Here is a 22,606-nt window from a genome sequence, read left to right on the forward strand (position 1 = left end):
AATGCCGAATCGAAGGGAATTGTCACGCAAGAACCATGGACCTCATCATAACTGATTTAGATTTACTATTCTTGAGAAAAACCTCCCAAACATCACAGTTACGTTCTTAATTCAGAGGAGAAGTTTGGTGTAATGGGTTTTAGGATATGCCAACTCAACAGGACCTACTGCTTGTTTTAACAGCGAATACGTTCAGCTAATCGTAATTTTTCGTGTCCGCAGTTAAAAGACCAAGAATTTACCAAGCTCCCGCACGTCTGCGCGGGTCTCGCGCCGGCTGCACTGCAGTTAACGAAACCAAGAAAATGCCTAGCCCAATAAAAGGCCCATGAAAGTGTGAGGGCCTCGTGGCGACCTCTCAGCGTCCTCGACGCACGTTTCTCATACCAAGCATGCCCATTAATGAGGTTGGCCAATATTAGCCCCCCCCCCCCCCCAAAAAAAAAAAAAAAAAAAAACCCAGCGGTCGCGGAACGATAAAGACACGTCTTAGCGTACCACGCCCCTCCAAGGTGATGTCTAACAATTAACACTTCCAAAAATATGAAAACCGCACGCACTTACAGTAACAAATGTGGAGTAAAGGTCGTTGCGGCAGTGAAGAAGAAGAAATCGGCTGCAATCGTAGGCTTAAACCTTCGTGACGGTCGTGAAGGTTGCGTACAGCTTCGCTACCTCCATGTATTGCGCGTTAGTGTGTGCGTTCTTCATATTTTGTTACTGCGCAATTCGCATACAAGCTCATACGGCTGAAATCTGACTGCCTCTGTCTACACCTAACGGCACCGCCCGCCATGTACTCATGTCACATAACCGCTCACCCCCTCAACCGTCCCTTAGGTATAACATTAATAGATTGCGCGAGGCCTCGAGCGTACCCGGTACGGGCAAACCCGGACCAGATGTCGATGACAGTGCGGCTGAGTCGCTCCTCCTCTGGCGTTGCGTGTCGTGAGCCGTCCATAGGTACGCCAAAGACGAAGTCCAGCTCGGAGAAGCGCGGAGCTCCTGCGGTGTGGTTGAAAAGCGCAAAACTGGCTCGGTGGTCGAAGACGTAGCCGAAAACCTTGTTTTCGTCCACAGACGCCAGTTCCTGTCCCAGTGTCAGCAGCGGACAGGTGAACCGAATGTCCCCCATCAGTTGCGACACCCACCACTCTTCGTCCACCACACCTGCGTGAAAAAAACCCCGGGGCATGAAACACCACGCTGAGTCTGAGACCCAATTCCAGAAGATACAAAATAAATCTTCGTTGTAACATTACAGTCGAGCCCGCTTATAACGAACACACGGGGAAACTGAAATCAGTTCATTATATCCGCTTTTCGCTATCTTGACACAATCCGTGTATACAAGTGCTAATGGGAAAGGAAGATCTGTTCGTTATAGCCGCTATTTCGTTAAAATCTGGTTCGCTATTAGTGGGCTATACTGTATCGCTTTATTTAAAATCGTGTTTTATGAAAATTGCTTCATGGTCCACACTGCAATTCGTTGAGAGAATATTATATCCTCTTATACACGGCACCGCTTATAACAAACGCAGTTTTGCTCACTGCTGTAATGAATATATACAGGGTGTCCCAGCTATCATGCACCAAGATTTAAAAAAAGAGAAATTGCGTAACTCGAAGAAAACCTAGTGTATAATGTTTGCAGTACTGTGAAGAAGCGGAGAGTAATTTTTTTGTTAATGAGACCTAATTAATTAATTTTAATTAATTATCTAACTCGAGAAATACTGTCCTAATCACTAAAGTGTCAATGAGGCACTTGTAGGTAACCACGAGGGGCATCTAACTGCGCTATTTTCAGCGACGAACTAATTGCGTACTCAATTATTTTGACTGATAAAGGAAATCCGCGAAATATGAAAAATACCACGTGACGACGCTTACGCGCGCATTGTAAAGCAGCGTCCCCAAACAAATCTGATTGAAAGCAACTGCTTCGCGTGTTACCCGCCCGAAGAGACAGCGCATCACCTTGATAATAGCATGCATGGAAGGAGCAGCAGCAGCAAGATTCGCGGGACGTGTGCGCAGATAAGGAACAAACTCGGTCGCGATTTCTTCTTTCTTTCTTTTGTCTATTTCATTCTGGCTAACTCAGAGGCAGCCTGTTTGAGAGCGTTGCTTTACGGTGCGCGCGGAGGCGCCGTCACGTGGTATTTTTCATATTTCGCGGGTTTCCTTTATCAGTCAGAATAAATGTGTACGCAATTAGTTCATCGCTGAAAATACCGCAGTTAGATGCCCCTCGTGGTTACCTTCAAGTGCCTCATTGACACTTTAGTGATTAGGAGAGTATTTCTCGAGTTAGATAATTAATTACAATTAGTTAATGACGTCTCATTAAAGAAAAAAATACTGTCCGCTTCTTCACAGTACTGCAACCATTATGCACCTGGTTTCTTTCGAGTTACGCCTTTACTCTTTTTTTAAATCTTGGTGCATGATAGCTGGGACACCATATATATATATATATATATATATATATATATATATATATATATATATATATATATATATATATATATATATATATATATATACGAGAGACTAGACACACGGACACACGTATGAAATAGTAATTTGCACGCCAGCTCATGTGCAAGCGACAAGTACAACTGAACTTCGCTTCAGTGAAATAAAATGTCTCGACATCTCACTGTAAAATAAAGGAAATGGCGCTGGCTGATCTTGCTACTGTTGTTTCCACGTGCGTATTACTTGCCACTGTTCAATCCGCCGTAGGGCGCCGGCACGCAGGTACCTCGCGAGATGCTTGAATCTGTGACCGCTGCACGTTTAGCATTGCCACCAAGCTTCCTGAAAACTCGTGGTACCTACAACTGAACCGCCAGTTTGGTGCACGTGAACTGCATGCATGTTTAATTGTGTTCCTACAATACCACTTTACCACTGTACTTGTTCGTGGGCGCTGAAAGTTTATTTTTGTTCGTTCCCACATTGCATGCAGTCCCCTACGCTACGATTGAGAGGACCGAAATACCTCCGTGAAAAAAGGCACTGGAATTCCGGTAGGCGTCATAGACCTGAAGGGGGACAACCAGGCCATACGTGGTGTTAAGGAAATTGGCTACGCTGGTAGTCATGTCCCCTTGACCCGATGTGGCCTGCAAAAAATAACAAATTGGCGTGAGAGGCCTGCCATCGCAATATGCAATCCTCATAACGTGAAATGTGGGCAGCTAAACAGGCTGCGGCCTTTTGAGGCCGAATTGCGCAATTTCTCACTCATGTGCAACTTCTCGGAAACTCACGGCCACGCAAACCCCTTGGTGACCTGCAGTTCGCTATGGTAAGGTAGAAGGTTAGAGTATACGTCTATGCGCCAGCCCTTTTCGCTCTTGTAACGTTTTAACCCGTAGTAAGATTGTAGGAATGATTAAACACTTCAAGCTCCTAGCAATAGACAATGATGATGATGATGATGATGCACTCACAGGGTATGGCCCGTACTCAAAAAGGGGATTGGCCAAAATTAAAGCGTCGACTGCGCCCTTGTTCAGTTTAGGCTCAACACGGCCAATTCGTTTTTCGAAAAGGAATTCCGGATTTAAAAGAACGTGGACTGTCGAGAAATGTCTAACTTAATAATTAGGCTTTCCTGTTAATTAAAGGGACTTGTCGCCGGTAATTAAGCTTGTATAAAGTTACGAATTTTATATTTGCATATCCCAGATCTGTGGTCCCAAACGACAGCTAGAGCGTGAGAGTTAGGTCAGCCCCATGCGGGTAATGGACTCCTCCAAGAGCTCCCGTATGTCTTTGCCAGCGGTTTTCACCTTCCTTAGCACGAGCACTAAAAAGTTCAAAATATAGTTTGATTGCATAAAGCCTTTAGTAATAAAGCTGAAACCCACACGCTTGACGGTGTCGGCCAGGTGGGAGCCTTCGTTGGAGACGGTGCCAATGAAAAAACGCCCCCCGGAGACTTTGCGTGCTCGTGCCGGAGTCGCCACGACCGATGGGCCCAAATAGTCTTCCGGCTCTCTCGTGCGGTCTAGGATGTCCCGTGCCGTCTTGTTCCGCATACAACGCAGCTCCTCCGCGACATCGTCGCTGGAGCAGCCGAGCCTCGCGCTCAAAGCATGAGACCTGGCAGGAAAGCTCCTGCGAAGGGCGAACAGCGCGTACATGACGGGAAACTGCACTCCCAAGTTGCCAATGCAAGGCTTCCCTGAACGAAAGGCCATAAGGCTATGCTTTCTGATGTAAAACCGAAGAGTAAGCTAACGGGAGCTAAACTAAGTAACTCATTAGACCAACTGATACAGAAATGAATAGGTACGCTGAAAAGTTCATGATGCTCAAGGAGTGTTATTGGGACTGGCTGATGCGACAGAAAAGCTCCGTCTAGCGATTCCAAGTTCCAAGTTTTGGAACTTTGGAGGCATAATTTTATCACTCTTTCTACTATCCAAGAAATGGAATATGGTGGGGGTTGAACGGGCTAACTAGGGTGCACCTGTTTGCTAAAACAGTTTAACTGAGGCTAGGTGCCCGGTAGACGAAAACATTGTCGGCAGAAGAGAAAGAATGGATCGCCATGTTGGATTGTTCTGACGTATAATAAGTCAACGTGATTCCAGTGTAATTGATCAGAGTACATTATTTTTACTCTGATGGGTGAATATTTTTATTCGCAGTCATTTCCGCGCCGTTGGAGTTTTGCACAGGTTGCATGGAACTTTAAATGAATAATGACCCTCACAAATGACATTGACGCAGGCCTCCTTTTCAAGATAGAAACCAAAGAGGGAAATTGTCCCAGCGTCAACTTTGAAGATGGCTAATGGGAAACCAGTATTACAACAAACCACAATCCTTGGCCTTACGCATATCATAATAACTCTAACGCATATTTATTTTAGTAGAGCGACACACATTACCGTGGTAAGAGCGGCTTTCTATATAGTGTATGAATTTTATTCATCACAAGTATCCAAAAACTGAGGGCTGCACCGTAAAAGGCTGTTTGAGGTAATGCAAAAATGGTTACACGTGGTATTTACTACGAATTTTTATTAATTTATACAACAAATAGGCATAAATCGGCGGTCTTCTAATGTACTATGTCTTCGTAACTTCTAAATTTTACCGGCCCTTTCTGCAATCTATTAAATTATCTAATCACGCATGTTAGACATTTACCAGCTCATTCGGTGTTAGCGACTACAATAACGATTATTACATAAAACTTACTCTAACTTACAATGACGAGATATATATATGTCAACATATTTGAGCGTGGTTTTGCATTAGAACAAAATATCAATGACAACACTATAGTGTGTAGAAACAATGCATGATTGCTTTGCAAAGCACGTTAAGTGAGCAAGTGACGTTAATTTTTTCTAACTAGCCGCTGGTCCCCTTTGCCTTGTGTTAGCTGCTGTCGCTTCGAGTTGCATTTCAGCTCGTTTTTTTTCCTTCAACGTTATTTCTGCGCCTCCTTTTGTATAGAAGTGTATACTCTCTTTTTTTTCTTTTCCTTTTTTTATTGTATTGTTTATGCGTATACGCTGCTGTCTCCAACTGTAAATGGATTTGTAGGGCCCGTCAAGTTGCATGATTGCAACTTTTTCCCTATTTGTCCTGGCCATAAACTTGCTTGTGAAATAAATAAACATTCATTCATTCAAGCTCAAGAATCAGTGTATTGCACCCGAACACACTGGTTAACCCTGGGAAGAAAGGAGCCCAAACCACAAGAAAGAAGAATAAATGCATTTGCATTAGCCTGATTGCTTTGCTTGTTATGAACATGGCGGACAGACACCGTCTTGTCTAATTTGCGCGGACCCATAGCAGCCCCATGATTCATCCTCATCTCTATTTCGCTTAATTCGCTCCGTGCGGCAGAATAGTATGCAACAACCTCCTTGCATGATAATTTCCCAAACAGCCTTTGGCCCGATTTCAACTGTCCTGGTACAAGATTTCGCCAATCCCGGTAGTCTCACGGAGAAGCGTCGGTTTTCACAGATACAAATTTATCCGCACCGCTCTTGAATTTGACCGCAGATCAGTCTCGGTGTGGTCGCTTCCTACTCTCTTAAGCGGTTCTTCTAATTCACTCAGTGATGTAATCGCTCATCTGCGGTCCTTGTTAATTTTTATCCGCACCTTTTCTTGTTACGCGCACAATTTGGTGCCAATTTCTATAGCTTTAGAATAAAATCATTCAGACAAAGAATAGCAATCCACATCAGTCTTGAAATTCTTGGGCTGGCATGAGGCACTTAATAGGTTACTAGCTAGCCTATTACATGATGGAATCGATTAACGCTTCTTCATAGCTGTCCCCAATTTGGGCCGTGGACGGTAATTTTGCCATTGAGACATTTAACTTCCCCAATCTTGGCTCGCTTTTTTTTGTGGGGGGGGGGGGGGGAAGGGGGGGGGGCGTATATGTCAAGAGCTATGAGGCTCCGCTTCTGAAGAGCGTGCACCTTGACTCCGGTAAGTGCTATCGCAAGTTCCGTGCGCTTTCAGTGGCGCCCTGCGGCCGTGGCTTGTTGCTCCGGGTACTGATCGCTATCAGAGTCGTGGCTGCGTCTGTGCCAAGCTTGCCGAAGATTTGACGTAGTTGATTCGCCGCTGTCATACCCTTTGCAGTGTTTGGAAGCTGCAGCGAACATTTTGTTTTGGTCGTCCGGCGCCTTTGCTGCTGATATTCCTCTACTCCCAAGAACCCACATCAGTTAAAGGGCATCTACCACTACCGCGTACGTGCTGCTCACTTGAAACACGCAGACATTCCATGCAACATACGACTACGGGAGTACAGGCAGGGTCCTCTGTCACATCCAACGCAAAACTAAGTTTAGTGCGACCAGGGCGTTGTTCCTGTAGTAACGACGCATCTATCCTGCCATGACCTGCCGAAGGTGGTCGGCTCCAAGCAGAAGCCAATCTCAGGTACAGCGTCCTTGCCTGCCCGAAGCAGTCTTTTTTCCCAGTATGTTCTCAACTGGTTTCGGTAGAAGTAACAGTCACCCTGAGTTGGCGCTTTCACCGTCCTTTCAACTGAAGGGAACTTCAAATCACTAATACAGGAAAATATACATTGCTGTGTTGGCTAGATACGAGCACGTGCGCTGTGCGGCTTCTCTTTTTGATTTATCCTGCTCGAACGCGAGATGGCGCAAGCCTGTCCTCGCAAGTTTTCGCAGACGGGTGACATCTTTGCATATAGAAGAGCTCCGACTCCCACCATCAATTATAGAGCACTGCACGGGCTCGGGCTCACCCAAACACCGGGGCCCGGCCGTGACCGCGGGTTGGGCCGGGCCTCCTGATTGTTCACCTGCGGCCCCGGGCCGGGCTCGGGCTTGAACCCTTGGGCCCGAGCAGGACTAGAGCTTGAATTCATGCACGTGGCCGTTAATATTTCCAATGTGGGGTGCAGAAAATAGCGTTAAAAGCAAAGCAATGGTTTAAGTTTGTTTCCACGCGCTTCTTTGGTATTAGTTGCACGCATTGTTTTAAAAGCGTGTTTTGCTATGTCTCAATAGTCACTGCACCGTAATTTAAATGGCATTTCAACATACCAAAGATAGGATTACAAGGAATGCCTTGGCGGGGAAGGAATAATTCAGACAGCCAGGAGTTCTACAGCAACGTCAATGTACACGGCGGTTTCATACGTAGTACCAACCTAAATACGTCTGTCGCGCCCAGGAATCGAACTCGGATGCTAAAGTAAGAACTTCTTAGAGCAACCACTGCAGGTAAAACATTTCAATGCACGTACAGTGCTCACGGATTGAAACGCGACACTGCGAGCGCGTGGCCGCCGGTACATGCATCGCCGCCCGTGGACGCCTGTGGAAGCTAGGTGTTGCATTGTGGTATACCGCGAGGATGAGAGCGTGTTGACCATAAGCTTACTACTTCCGGTTGCCAATGAGCGGGACTGTGGTTCCCTGCAGCGACAGCGGGGCGCTGCGAGCCTGGAGCGCTGGAACGCGTTTGTGCGCCGACGGTAGTAGCCCGGCTGTGCGCGCAGCCGATTTCGCGACATCGTGTGCGCGCGCTCTTGTTACGCGTGCCCTTCCAATGCGGCACAGTAATGTTCATGTAACGCACATTCACGTTCATCTGAATAAAAGAAACTTCTGTACTAAGATACAGCAAACTTTATTCCAGGATGTAAACTAAAAAAAAGTAAAGACTCCTGTGCAGGCACGTTCGCGTTTGGTGCGGTGCATGAGTACTTCGTCGGCTCTCGTCTTTTTTTAGTTCATATCATGGAATAAAGTTGGCTGTTCCTTCGTGGAGACGCTCGTTTTATTTAGATAAGCGTGACCGTGCCTTACATGCACATTGTCTGTGTCGCATCGGAAGGGCACGCATAAGAAGAGTGCGAGAGCAGACGATGTCGCGAAATTGGCTGTGCCTACCGCCGGGTGGCTACCACCGGCGTACAAACGCGCTCGAGGCTCGCAGCGCACCGCTGTCGCTGCGGTAAACCACAGCCCCGCTTATTGGCGACCGGAAGCAGCAAGCCTACGGTTAAAATCTCATCCTCATCCTCGTGGTATACCACAATGCAACACCTAGCTTCCACGGGCGTTCACAGGCGGCGCTGCATGTACCGCAGGCCACGCGCTCGCAGTGTCGCGTTTCAATACGTGAGCACTGTACGTATTTGTGGATTCCAATGGGCGCCAAAAATTTCAGCATACGAACTGTGGCCAAGAGAACAACGTGACATTGCCAAGAATCTGGTAATCAAAGGCGATGGCGTCTCTGATACGAGCTACTACTGCACCGGAATGATGTGAACTGAACTGAAGACGGTGGAAGCTAAAGAACGTTCACTACTTAACCCAAATTTTTGTATTTAAGTCAATGACGTCGTGCTGTAAAGACCAGAAGCTCCGTCTGATTTCCCCCTTCGAAGACAGTCAACCAAAATATTATAAACATTTTTTTCAGCGTCTAAGCCCAGGCCTGGTCATGCATATGCGGGCCATCCCTAGACTTAAGAATTATTAACCCGGCAGGGCCGGGCCTGAGTTGAAGACGACGGGGCTGGGCCGCGCCCGGGCTAGGTGTTATGGGCCCCGGTCGGGCTCCGGCTTCATAAAGCAGGCTCAGGCCGGGCCCGGCCTTAAAATGCGGCCTGTGCCGTGCTCTAATCCGCAAAACCACGGACGTACGCGTATTGCTAACTCTCATTATTGCATAGCCTGCATTTGAGAGTGTGTCCATGTCGAGAATGGAACGAGTGTGGCAATGAAGGTTGCTGGCGTCCAGTTTCCGACATCTGTTCCACTGAGCTGCCAACCGACCCATACCTTCCCCGTAATTCGCCCTTTACTTCATTTCAAATACTGCGCTGTGTCTGACACAATCGAATGCCACAAGCCCTGTTGCCGGCATGCTGGTTGGCATAAGGTAGCGAATTGGGTGAGTTGGATTGCGTTCATAATGGTCAGCGCAGACGGAAACCGGACAAGAAGAGAAAGGAATTCACAGCGCTTGTGCCGTCCTTTCTCTTCTTGTCCGGTTTTCGTCTACGCTGACCATTGTGCATGCTGGTTGGCAATTGCTTTGATCCATTGGCACGTCCCAGAATTCACAAAATTACGGCAACCCGTTGCTGGAACTAACTAAAAGGTACTCATCCGCGAACCTATCCAGTTGTACAATCAGTTGAATTTGTACGTCTCAGTCACGGCTTTGAGGTCTTACTCTTCAGGAGGACCTAAAGCTAGGTTGTCCGAGTTGCTCACACTACCGTTGCTATGAAGACTTTGTCCGGAACCTGCGTGCTTTCTGTGAACAGCGGTACCATGGCGGTCGGCTGCAGCAGTTCAACAAGCATTCTAGAACTAAATTAAAAAGCACTTATGCTATCGATAACTGTCACCTATCCGTGTTTCAGAGCAGCGGTTTGCCCGAATGTCACTGTAGCCAAAGTTTTAGCCGGCTGCGGCGGTGCCCATCTTCAGGGGTGTTCCAGAAATACCGGCTGATTCAATGGCAGGGAAAGTTAGTGCCAAGAGGCCAGCAAAGCAATTTTTCAGCGAATGTGCTATTGGCTGACTCGTGTCGCCGTCGCTGTTGGTGTTGGCGTCGTACGCCAAAACCCCATCCTCAAAGGCATCCCCGGCGGCCGCAAACCCGTCCCACTCCTTCAAGTGCTGCAAAATGTTTCCATACTTTCAGCCATTCACAGGTGTCCCCTCCCTCCGGACAACCGAAAGGGGGATTAACTTGTTTAAGGCCAGCTTCGCCATGGGTTGGCCGCGCTTGGTCCGCTTTGGCGAGGAACACGCAGCTCTGATAGAACAACGACGGGACCGGGCCCGGGAACGTGGGGCGAGCCACTCCTGAGGTTCGGAGATTGGAAAGCCCGGCTAAACAACAACGACGGGCAGATGAAGTGGTGGGCATTTGATTTGACAGGGATGTCACGAGGGATGGAATTGTGGTTTCGCAGGGTTGGACTTGTTTTTAAACGAGTTCCAAACAATAGGACTCGCATAACACTGAACAAGCCTTGCGAATATACAAAATTGAAGGCGGATTGAAGCGAAGCCACTAGCTCGAGCTGCTACCACATAACCAAATCACCTTTTCAACGGCGAGTCGCTCATGAGAATCACTTTGGTGAAGCGTGCGTTGTTCCAGAATTGGTCCGACGTTCCACGTGCACTGGCGCCCAGAATATGCGCGCCCACGGACCAGGCACCGGATCCGCTTCCTACGAGGACGATGTCCTTGCTGTTGCCTCCGAAGCTTCCGATGTTCGCCACGACCCATTCGACGGCAAGCCGCTGGTCATCCAGACCCACGTCGCCCGGTGCACAGTCTAAGTCATTTGCGCTCCATCCCCTATTTTCTGGACATCCTGCAGCCACAAATGGCAGAAAAACACCTCAATCAGTAGCCATTTGAGATTATCGTGACCATTCTTTGGGCCGCAACTACAAAGCTATTTTGACGCACCTTCGCCAATTCATCTTGTAGTCTCTGGTTACTTTCCTGATATTACATACAAAGAACCAAGTCATGAGGGCTGCTTTAGGCTTTACACTTACAAATGATTTCAACGCCTGCTCATATCAGACAGTGCGCTCTGCTACGAATCATCGTTTTGCAGCAACAGTTACCGCTTGATATAAAATATCACAAGAGTAACCTCCACTCCTTCGGCGACCTTCTCTGTCAACGCTTTTCGGCTCGGCGGCCTTAGTGGGCAAGAAGGACCAAGTCGATCTGCTCAGAGCTTTCTTGTGGCAATTTCCAGTGTCTCTCCTGGCTAATATCCTGACATTCGGGATTATAGCAACTGTTCATGTGTTGCCCATTGCTGAAATGGCGTCCAGACCACAACTTAAGAAGCAAAGCTGATGCTGAATCCGGTCCACGCCACTTTAAGGCCGCGATGCTCCTTCTTTGAATCAAGGCAGCCACTAATAAAAAGTGCCAATTTCAGAGTTTTATACCTCAAGGCATGTGGAGGGCGTACGTCATCAACAGTCAGTAACTATGTTACAATCGGGTGTCCCTTCTCAGCTCGCTGCAGTCATTGTGATACCATGTGGCCAGCTGTTGCTCAAGGTCTGCCCCCAAGGCTGTTGAATGCCCGCGGACTGCCAAAAGGTCATGCCTCAATCGCGTACCGAGATTGAGGAATCCGAAAGCGCCAAGGCGGAAGTTGGGCGCCACCACGACGACCTGTCCGAGTCCGGCCAGCCACTTCCCGTCGTAGTAGTTGTTGTCGCCTTCCTGGAAGGACTGTCCGTGGAAGAATACCAGCACCGTCTTCCGGCACCCGGCCTCCGTCTTCTCTGTGCACGGCGTCCACACATTCAGGTGCAGGCAGTCTTCGCTCGTGTCCTCGTTGCGCCGGATGACCTGCGTGCGAAGAACGATTTGTTTCATTTCTTTTTACAGCCATTGCGGTAATGCAGAATAAATGGTCAGGACGACGACGATAACGAAGAAACCGGTGCAAAAACTCGGGCTTCATATGCGAAGATTATGGTCCAGGAAATGACTGGAACACCTGTCCTTCACTTTGAGTTGTTGATCGATTCGCTTTCGCGCTACTAACGACTAGCCTCCTGGTTAGCTCAGTTGGTAGAGCGACTGCTGCGGTTAAGCAGTGGTCCCGGGTTTGAATCCTGGACCAGGACGAATTTTTGTTCAACTGCGAAATTTCCGAGAAATCTGTATAGCTTTCCTTTGTAGCCGTATGGCTGCATTTAGGTGGATGTCAAACTTTCCTTTACAGAAACTTATTCCACCTTGGGGATTTCCCCTAAATCTGGTCGATTAACACATGTCCTTCATTTCTAGTTGATCAATAATTCGCTTTCGCGCAACTAACAACTAGCCTCCTGGTTAGCTCAGTTGGTAGAGCGACTGCTCCGGTTAAGCAGTGGTGCCGGGTTCGAATCCTGGACCCTTCATCTGCGAAGTTTTCGAGAAAGCTGTATAGCTTTCTTTTGTAGCCGTATGGCTGCATTTAGGTGGATGTCAAACTTTCCTTTACAGAAACCTACTCCACCTTAGGGATTTCCCCAAAATCTGGTCGAATTAATGAAAATTCTGCTTTCTCCAAGCAAAGGAGGACCGGTTATTCTAGTGAAAAAGCGAGTGCTGCGATTTATGACGAATTCCACGTGCCCGGCTTACTCGGCAACACTCTTTAAACAGCGTCATTTTTACTTGCACGCGATTCCAAGACGGCTTGTGTTATCAGGAACATCTTATCGAAGAATAACCGATTCCAACAGTATTAACAACGCTCACAAATACAAGAACCAAGTCACGCCTCAATTTCAGTTTGCCGAACACGCAGTAACGGACTCTGCAATATGTCCGAACTAGGATATCGAATATCATACCACTTCACATTAAACAAATTCGAAATTTTTCACAGTGCACCAAGTCCATACACAGAAACGATCTTTCATCGCATGAATAATTACTCAAAAATTTTCATTTATAAGCAGCTGTGCCTGGACATCCGTATTTTTATAAAATGTCTGCACCTTCAAATCCAGTAAATATTTTATGAAGAAGTCTGTACGCGGCGTACTGGTTTCATTTGTTGACAAGATGTTTTCTGTATCAGTTATCCGGCTACAAACCGTGTACTTCGCATATTTTTATTGTGCTTGTTTTCGTTCCTCCGTGCTTTTAAAGGGACCCTGCCACGCTTTTTTTCCCAACGCTTTATAAAATATAGTATTCTTGCAGAACGTGCTAAACTAACACATCCAGTACTTAGAATGTGGCGTTACAAAGTACTTTAGCCAGAAATTACTACCGTATTTACATCAAATACGTAGGAAACTTGCTTGAACGATTTTTCTCTCCTTCCAGGTTTTGGCGCCCTTCGACCGCTCGAAATAAGTCATTGCACCGATGTAGCGACTGATGGCCGCCTTTACATCAGTTGCAGAAATGAACGCGTTTGATTGCCATCTTAAAACGAAAGCCATAAAAGCAAAGCAGAAACGGAAGGCGCATAGCTTTGCTACGACAAGCAAATCACGCACTGCCGCTCCGTGCTGGTGATAACTATGGCCTTCAAACTGAAACCATTTATCGGAAGTGTTGCCGAGTCCCTGTAAAGAGTTTAGTATTCGGTCACCTGGACATCTGGTAACTCATTCGCTCTGCCTTACCCTGCCATTGGCGACGTACGGAATCTGGACGCAGCCAGGTCGGGAGCTCCTGGCGTCCATCACGGTTTTGCTGTCCATATGCGACACTGTGGGCTTGCTGCATTGTCGGAAAAGGCGAAATGTACACCGACGTAGAAACATTACGCGTTTATTAGCTCGCGCCCGAAAGCGCTGTCTATGTTAAGTGAGAACAAGTCATGCCAAGCTCGAAGTGACTGGCCACATATTCAGTTCATAACATTTACTAGAGCTGGCAGGAGCGCCCGTAATTTGCTGAACTAAATCCGTTAAGAGCTTTCTTTGATCTCACGACGTTTCGAGTTCGGTGCCAAAGTTCAACCGGCGCTACGCAGGGCCTCCTTGATTATCATTCTTGGATCGTCCACGGACTCCAGGGACGCGATCCAGCAGTCGAAGTTCACGTGTATTCCTATGGGACCGGTCCAAAAGCCGACCGAGGGATGCCCGCGGAACGTCCAGGGCAGGCTGTTAAATCGAGGATGCCCGTAGTCTGGATGTACCCACATTTCTCTTTCCGGCTGCATCACCCGTAGTTCGGCTAGCACCCTTGCAATAATGGCGCCATTTCTATAGAGCCATACTATGCGCCCTAGCCAACGAACGCTACAGGAGCGCGAAAGCGTGTTCGCCACCTGTAGGTTTCCTAAAAACTAATAAAAAGATTATGAAAACAGACCAACCATGTAACAAACTACAGCTGCACGGAAATGTGTAATTCATAAAGCTCATGATTTGAGTCCTTATAAGGCGGATATTTGCTCAAAAGGTAATTTTTACAATTTACCATCGCTTCCTAAAGAAAGTCGAGAGAACCGCTAAAGCCAAAAAGTATCTCCAACCTTCGCTAAAAGTGCACCCGATTGATCGCCAAACGTTCAAAGGTTTAAATCGCGAAGAATGAACCCATATGAACCCAGTGCGGGAAGAGTCGCCATATATGGCGACTCTTCGCGCATTGAGTAACCGTATCTACGAGCGATCTAAATGTATACCGATGCGTGGTTAATGAGATAAATGTATGCTACTGCACCCCTTCGTGATAGGCGCGTGTGTCGTCTTATCTAAAAGCGCTACTTTTTCGCGATTTTCAAGTAACCGTGTCGACACAACGAAAGGCATGTGTCCAGAGATGTTCTCACAACTTTTAGGTCGACCAACCGGGCGATGGGAAAATGCATTAGCTTCTTGACAGAACGCCATCGGCCCCACTAAAAAAAACTTTCGGTTTAAAAACCAAGGAATTCTGAGTTCCGCATGACCATGACCGGTACCTAGGTAGCTTGCCCTCATCACGCGTCCAAGATTTCGACTTCTATGTCTTCCATGGTTTTACCTTCTTTACTCTGAGGTTATCCCAATCTGGCATGTGGGCGCTGAAGGCAATCCTGACGCCCAGCTTGTAACCTAACGGTTCATTGAATGCTTTCGCGTTCAAGTGCGTTAAGGGTGCTTTGCCGTCGAGCGCAAAGCTACGGCCTCATTGCACGATTGTGATGGGTGTTTTCTCAAAGGGGCCGCGAACCAAGTCCTGCCGTGGTCAACACTCTGTGAGGGATGATACGCAACCAAGAATGATGGCCTGCTTTACGAAACGTATAGCTGGTAGTAGTTTCTTATTGACACCAAACCGACAACCTACGCGCGCCAAGCAAGTAGGCAACACTAACATCTCTCGTGCATTTGACACAAACAAGTGCTACAGTGTAGAACAGACAGTGCTATAGGGTGCTATGGAACGCTTTAGTATTCCTTTCTGTTACGATGAGTTTATACGACGGCCTCTGAAATACTTGGGGTAGTACGGGGCAGACATTTCCCGCGCCAAAGATTTATGCCCAAATAAATTCGTTTTCTAGAACAACTGTGGGATGGAGATTTTAAATCTCCCGCCTACACCTCCTGGTTCCACCACCACGTTGCATGGTTCAACCGTGCGAAGCACTAGGTGTGAATAAAAGTCCCAGTTCATGGCTCGGTGCCTATTGCGCTTTCCCCAGGGTTTCCGCCTCCGCTATTTTTGCAGCAACATATCGGTTTATTTCCCACGGATCAACTCACGCGAATCTCGACGCTCCGGCGGTGCTCTCCCCAAAGCGGATGCCCCGGAAGACGTACACGGGCCTCCCCTCGACGTAAGAGCGGAGGCCAAGGAAGCCGCCCAGTCCTGGCACCCGCACCACCACGTCGTTGTCCCAGGCGTTCAGCAGCACCATGAGAACCAGCACCGAGAACACGGTGGTCAGGCTCAGCACCATGACCACTCCCACGCCGAACAGACGGTGGCGCTGCTCTTTCTTCTCGTCGCTGCACGACGGTAACCGACGTCAAGGTGGTGTGGAGTGACCGCTTTATATGTGTCGCCAAAGCACGCCACCTCTATTTTTCTTCTCCTCGCAGGGGACCACACGGCCCGTTCATACTTTAGTCCTGGTAGGTGGTGAGGATGAGTTACGGGTATCTCGCAATACAGCCGAAATGTGGGCACGCCCTCACGCAGGTCACAAATCGCATACAAGATGCTTCGTTTCTCATCAGCGTCAGCCTGCTCATATCGTCTCCCTATAGGTAGGGTTGGAGTTTTGTGGAACCGAGTATGGAGGAACGGATACAAATTGAAATGTACTTGTCTTTTTATTTCTGCACTCTAACAAGAGGGCCGTGGAAGAAATAAAACCACAGGGAGATATTAAGCATGCACCTTAATCTCGGTAAACAAGCAACCGGGTTTTGCAATTAAATAAAAAAGGCACTGCTGCCGGCTCCGATATTTCGTGCTCAGCTCGGCACCACCTTGGTCCCCGAGTCGCCACAACGGCTGAAAGCGGATGCTTCACCAGACGCATTGACTAAATGCGACATATATTTGCCAAAACAAATCGTAACGTCCCTGTGCTAAATCACTAGGGTGGGTGACTTTTGAAACCCGCAAACCTAAAGCAAAAGAAAAGCAACGAGAATAAAATCGCGCCCGTGAGAAATGACACCCGTCAACTTCGTTATGCATAGCGAGTAGCACTCTCCACAAACAGGTGTAAAGAACCGACTAGCTCGATTCGATTCGATGGTGGTTTATTTATCACAAAAAAAAAACAACATAGAAAGGGTATATACACGAGGAGGTCCCGAAGTCAATGACTGCAGGGGGACCTCCTATAAAACAAGCATCAACAAGTAAAAGTTTTAAAAAACAGTGGTTACAGTATTATGTTGAAACCGACAAAACATATTACAAAACAGATTGCACAATCAAAGTAAGAAAGCAAACAAAACATGTGATAAACGCGAACAAAATGAACTCAAATTGATTGAAGATGAGCACGTAAGCTATTTTTGAAAGAAAAAATATTTGAAGCACTTTTTGTTAAGTGAGGCAAACAGTGGCTCCAGTGGCCGCAGGAGCGGCCACTGGTGCCGCAGAGCCACTCCTGCGGCAAACAGTGGCCACAGGAGTGGCTCCCTTCATCCCTCGTTTTAAGGGCGTACCTCAAAACCTGCTCAATTGTCGCACCGAAATATCGCGAAAGAGCATCACCAAAGTCTTGGGTCTACGACAGGCTTCCTTACCACTACATTTTCACTGCACGGCACACCCACCTGTGAACTAGGTCGGCGCCAGAATTGGAGTGTCGTGATGGCGGCTTCGGCCTGGCACCCTCCCGCAGTTCACCGACCTTGGAAGGCCCCGGCTGGGACGGCCTCGCAGACACGGCGGCTGCTCTGTGTTCCGCCTCCTGCCGGGGAAAAAGTAGATGTGTGCCGCTCTGCTATCGCCTAAAAACGGCCCTAGGGAAACCAGGGTTTGCAATTGGGTTTTTTCCAGAAATCAAGATCAAAAAGAGTGGGCCATCCATCAGGTGTTCGCCGAAGCTCAAGACGCACGGGCTCTGTAAAACGGGCTAGTGCCGAGTAAGGTCGCAGATGAAGGCGCGACGCACGCTACGTCGAAGCGGAGCCGTAACTCTGGTCACCCCTGTTGCAAGACTTGTTTCAATAAATTCTTTTTCATTCCTGTCCAGTCCATCTAAAAGAGATCCCTGATTGGTCCCTTGTGTTGCCTTCGGCGTACTTGTGCTTCTGTCTGTTGGCTATACGTTTAACTTGCAACTGCGTATCGCCGCGGCGTTTAGAAAACACAAAAATGTGTGCGTACGCATAAAATTTGCGTAACTGCTTGATGACTTGTAAACTACCATATTTTTATTCCGGTCTGTAGTGTCCGTTTTCTGCCAGAAGGAGCAGAGTTTGGCCGCGTGTCAAGCGAGACCGGCATTGTGTATTCCTTACGAGCTTCCATTGTGGCGCCAGAAAATATAACTGCCACTGACCGACACCAGCTATTCCTCGGCAATGTTTTTCAACCAAGAGGTTACGCAAAGCGTTCAAGGACACTCCGAATGGCGGATATTCATGACGATATCATAGATATAGATTGAACAAGTTATTGCAAAGAAAAAAAAAGACCACAAATGTCAAAAATACCCTTTTGCGAAACCTTATAGCTTCGTCGCGATTCTGCAGCACAAGGTCATACAGTGGGCGATGGCTGCATAAAGTATACCACGCTAGAGTTCCGGTTCCACTCTCAAACTCGGCCAGTTGAGATGACAGGGAGTGTTGAGGTATTTTTAGAAGATAACAGGTCAGCCCCAGAAATCTATCTTTGTTTCTTCGGAATTAAGTAGTATAACGATGTATTAGCACTGAAAATTGTCTTTGTTTTTACCACCGGCTTGTTTCCAACTAGCTGCAATGCCCCGGGTTTGAGTGAATCTTATCAATGCTCCAGCGCCGCGTTCTCGTCCGGATGACATTTTTATCTTTGCGGACTTTTTTTAAATCGTACCCTCGCCGGGACATCAGTTTTGTGGCTGCTTATTTGTACGATTTATGCAAACATTCAAGACTATTCATATTACGACACGCCCACAAATGCTTTTAGGCCGGCTAGTCGCATCTTGTACTGACCTCTTAAGCATGATTGTGGACTGTGTTACGGTACACACTTAATTTTTGCAAAGTTGATTATACGTTGAGTATTTTTTTACGGTTCATCAACAAAAAAGGGCAGTTCGCGCCCAAGTACTAGTTGGAAGAAAGTTTCAGCAGAACGCTTTAGGTTCTTTAATAGGTTTGTTAAACATCATGACTGATCGAACCATGTCCGGACCACACCTTCCATTTCTGTTTACTAATCTTTCTACTTATGGTGCACAAAAAAGACGCGTACAGACAAGACGAGACGAGGATGAGTGCTTATCCTCGTCTTGTCATATCTACGTCTCGTCTGAGCGCTTAAACTAAAAATATGCAACCAACTAGTCAGAACGATCTCCCAACTGTTAGCTAAATTTTTTTCTTTTTAAAATCTTTTTACACTTAGATGAGCGCATCTATGGTATCAAACAAAGCTCCAATGAGGAATTATCATGAATCAGCTAGGGATGTTTTGCATTTGTCGAACGTTGCCTATCAGATCGCTTCTACAGTTCCAACTCAAGTAAGATCGCATGGTCGAGGAACCGAGCAGGTTACTCTTTGCATCAAAAAGAAAAACCTATATTTCACAATGCATTTCGGTCACACCAATACTAAAGCCCGTTTTAATATGGGCCGGGGCATTTGTGAATAATCAAACGGCGGTACGGATAAAACAGCAGCTCGATTTATTTTGTTATTACTAATACCAATAGCGCCAACAAGAAATTATGGTAGCGATGTTGAGATTTTTAGAAGTCTTAATCAAGCACAAAAAAAATTGCTCCACACTGAAGGAACAGTGGGTAAGAAAACTCGGTTTACCTTATATACGATTAAAAAATTCCGCGCATGAGTTTCGCGGTGTAATAACGTGCTTATCTTGTAAGACTGGCGCACCATATTAGTGTCTACCGAAGCGAAAACTGACGTGAACACGCGCTATTTTTCTGAAAGCCTTTCGTACGTGAAGGATGCCTACGTGCCCGCATGTTCGCTTACCTTTCCCCTCAGCTTCGCTGGCCCTTCGCCTGGTCTTTGTGGCTCCAGGTGTTCCTTCTCACTAGTCTGTAAGGAGACAAAGTCCGTGAAGCGCAAAATTACGTGCAGTTCTACACTTTCCAGTGTTTTCTTTATCTATTTCGTACACTTATCTCGAGCCCGTGGAGTGTACAGCCCACAAAATAATTATACTACCTGCGAGCGTATCATTAGGCCAAGATTATTGTATGAAACTCTCCCATAATTTATACCCCTAAAAAGAAGCGTCCGACCGACGGACGGACGCTTCTGACGGACGCTTACTGACGGACTAATTAATCTTCCTCAGAAAAAACTGAAGGGCTTAACCCTGTACTGCTGAGAGTTGCTCAGGAGCAAGAACCCAAACAATATGTTTTTCACATGGGCTTTGTGGGGTTTTGGACATTTAGCTCCAAATGCTGACCGGCGAAAGTACACAGACTTTCAAAAAGTGGAAAAAAAGGAAGCGCGTACTTTTGCCCACTACAAAACCAGACCGTTCCTGTAAAAAAAAAAACCGTTCCTGTAAATGCTTCGCCAGAGTTGCGTGCCTGGTTTCCCCGAGCCGCTGCTCCGCCAGTTTCACAGTGACGGGAAAGCCGACTTTCAGTACTGCGCCCCGAACTCCTTTTTCAGTTTTGCGCAGATATGCGGCTGCAGCTGCGGGTGCCCGCGCTGCGCCGGCAGCAAACGCACGCGCCGACTTCGCCCCGATGCTGCAACCGGCGCGGCGGCCCCTACATGTGCGACGGCGGCTTTCACGCACGACTTTGGAAGTTAACATGCCGGGTGAACACGCAACTCTGCTCCCATGAAGCAGCTATATGCAGGAACCTAGTGCCTACAAGACCACTGCGCCTTTTATGAAAGAGTCTGTGCACCTGCCCCTACCCCAGCGTGACGCACGACCTTCAGCAGACGGATGACAATGTTCGACCTATAACAGGTAGTAGCCACGTTCAAAATGCTGCCAAGCCATGATGGAAACGTGGTATGCCTGCGAAGTCACCCAGAACATGACACGAAACACTACCGACCGTGAGCATGTCCTAACAGGTGCAGGAAACACAATAACTTTGTTAGGCCTAATTAAATTGAAGAGATTTCAGTGTTATCTTAGCACACTTACACGCGTCTGTACGTTCCAAGGCAGATTAGTGACGCGGCTGAAACGGGTTACGAGCTGCTGCTTCACGTAATTTGTATTTGATAGTTATCTGATAGTTTGTGTCTGGCAGTTACCAATGACACCTACAAAAATAAATGTAAAAGTTATGCGGCCGTCTCAGCAGCCCAACGCCGCATAATTTTCTGAATGATTCCAATAAAACACGGGTTATACCACTGGCAAGCGTGCCTGTAAAAGCGCACTTACGCCGAGTGCATTTGCGCTCCCCGAATGACACTCAGGCTGCGCGCTGCTAAACAATAAAATCGAAACAAAGAGCTTTTGGTCGTGATCTCACCAGTTCGCATGACCTACTGAAACAGAATGCTTGCGACTATATTGAGACTTATCAATGGTGAATAAATGCAAGATATAAAAACTTTCTGCTTGACAAATGTTTGATTCCCATCATCTTACGTGGTCTCAAACGAAATTTATGCATTGACATTTATAAAAATTATTGTTGCAGTAAAAACTGTATTTTTGCACACGTGTACCTCTCACAAACACCTCAACTAGCGTGAAACCTGGGTGGGGGGAAGCATGCAGTTTACATGTGTATTCAAAGGTTGTAAGACTCCCTCTCACCACACAGCGCGCGTGAATTGGGCGCTCGAGAAGCGCCGGTAGCAGGAGCAATCGCACACTTGCTGAGGCGGTGGCGCCCTGTCTTGCGTTGAACCGAACGTAAGTCATTTTCGTGCCCCATCTGCCCCAGTGTGGGACAGTGGCAGGGGGGAACGTGAGCGCAGTGCAATGCCCGTGCCTCACTCGGGCGGCGAGTCCTCGGTGATCACCGAGGCGCCAGCACCAGGTAAGTAGGCCTTTTAACTGCGAATGCACTTCTTAAGCGAGCCTGAAGCGTCCGCCGCCGTCCGCATTCCGCCGCCGTCCGCATAGCAACAGCTGCGGGTGCGCGCGCTCCTCGTCTTCCTTGGCAACGGGGGGAGATGGGCGCGCGCTGCCTGGCCGCTGACATGACACATACCCACGTGGGGGATTGGCCAGGAATCTCCTCGTCTTCCTTGGCAACGGGGGGAGATGGGCGCGCGCTGCCTGGCCGCTGACATGGCACATACCAACGTGGGGGATTGGCCAGGAATCGGGCGTGAGAAGGGCTAATGCACCCGCTTAAAGGAGTACTGACACGAAATTTCAAAGTTGAGATCCGCTCTAGCAATGAAGTACAACGACAACACAAATAGGTGTCTGTGCATGGCACATACCCACGTGGGGGATTGACCAGGAATCGGGCGTGAGAAGGGCTAATGCACCCGCTTAAAGGAGTACTGACACGAAATTGCAAAGCTGAGATACGCTCTAGCAATCACGTACAACGACAACACAAATAGGTGTCTGTGAATAAATGCATCTTTCTTTCTTTGTAGTTGTGTGTGTGTGTGTGTGTGATCTCTCTTTCGCGAACATTACCGAACCGCGCAAATTCAACTCCTGCATTCGCACTTTCACATTCTTCCCCTCGGGTAAATGCGGGGAATTTTTTTTGCTTCGACCGACCACCCGACCCGATCAGGCCTATCGCCCACAGCCGGTGGATACGCGAGTGTAACACAAAGTATAAGCTGTCTACAAACAGATTCTGCTTGTGCTCGACGATTGCTGAAGCGGACAGGGAGCGTTCCACAAATTCTAAATCACGTTGGTTTATTTTGAGCCCATTTGATCGATTATGTACTTTTCTTTTGGCACGGGTTACGTTCTAGCGTGATGCATT

General features: G+C 47.6%; 1 protein-coding gene across 1 annotated transcript; it reads right to left on the reverse strand.

Annotated features, from left to right (window-relative positions):
* Positions 1–593: 593 nt before the first annotated feature.
* Positions 594–17,431, reverse strand: LOC144141769 (acetylcholinesterase-like). Its single transcript, XM_077673267.1, has 8 exons — positions 17,301–17,431; positions 15,765–16,010; positions 13,686–13,782; positions 11,670–11,904; positions 10,618–10,894; positions 3,891–4,140; positions 3,017–3,140; positions 594–1,173 (listed from the first exon to the last, which is right to left on the reverse strand). The coding sequence occupies exons 2-8, from the start codon at positions 15,959–15,961 to the stop codon at positions 818–820; spliced, it is 1,536 nt and encodes a 511-aa protein (XP_077529393.1). The 5' UTR covers positions 15,962–16,010; positions 17,301–17,431; the 3' UTR covers positions 594–817.
* Positions 17,432–22,606: the final 5,175 nt, after the last annotated feature.

Source organism: Haemaphysalis longicornis, unplaced genomic scaffold, assembly GCF_048455015.1.
Source record: "Haemaphysalis longicornis isolate Haplotype H1 unplaced genomic scaffold, Haemaphysalis longicornis Haplotype H1 scaffold_6, whole genome shotgun sequence".
NCBI lineage: Eukaryota > Metazoa > Arthropoda > Arachnida > Ixodida > Ixodidae > Haemaphysalis > Haemaphysalis longicornis.

Excerpts from the sequence above, each read along its gene's own strand:
- LOC144141769 (XM_077673267.1), bottom strand. The coding sequence starts at position 15,961 with ATGGTGCTGAGCCTGACCACCGTGTTCTCGGTGCTGGTTCTCATGGTG. Across the intron at positions 10,895-11,669 it reads TTTCGGATTCCTCAATCTCG|GATGTCCAGAAAATAGGGGA; the intron begins GTACGCGATTGA and ends TTGTGGCTGCAG. Across the intron at positions 1,174-3,016 it reads CAGTGCCTTTTTTCACGGAG|GTGTGGTGGACGAAGAGTGG; the intron begins GTATTTCGGTCC and ends TTTTTCACGCAG.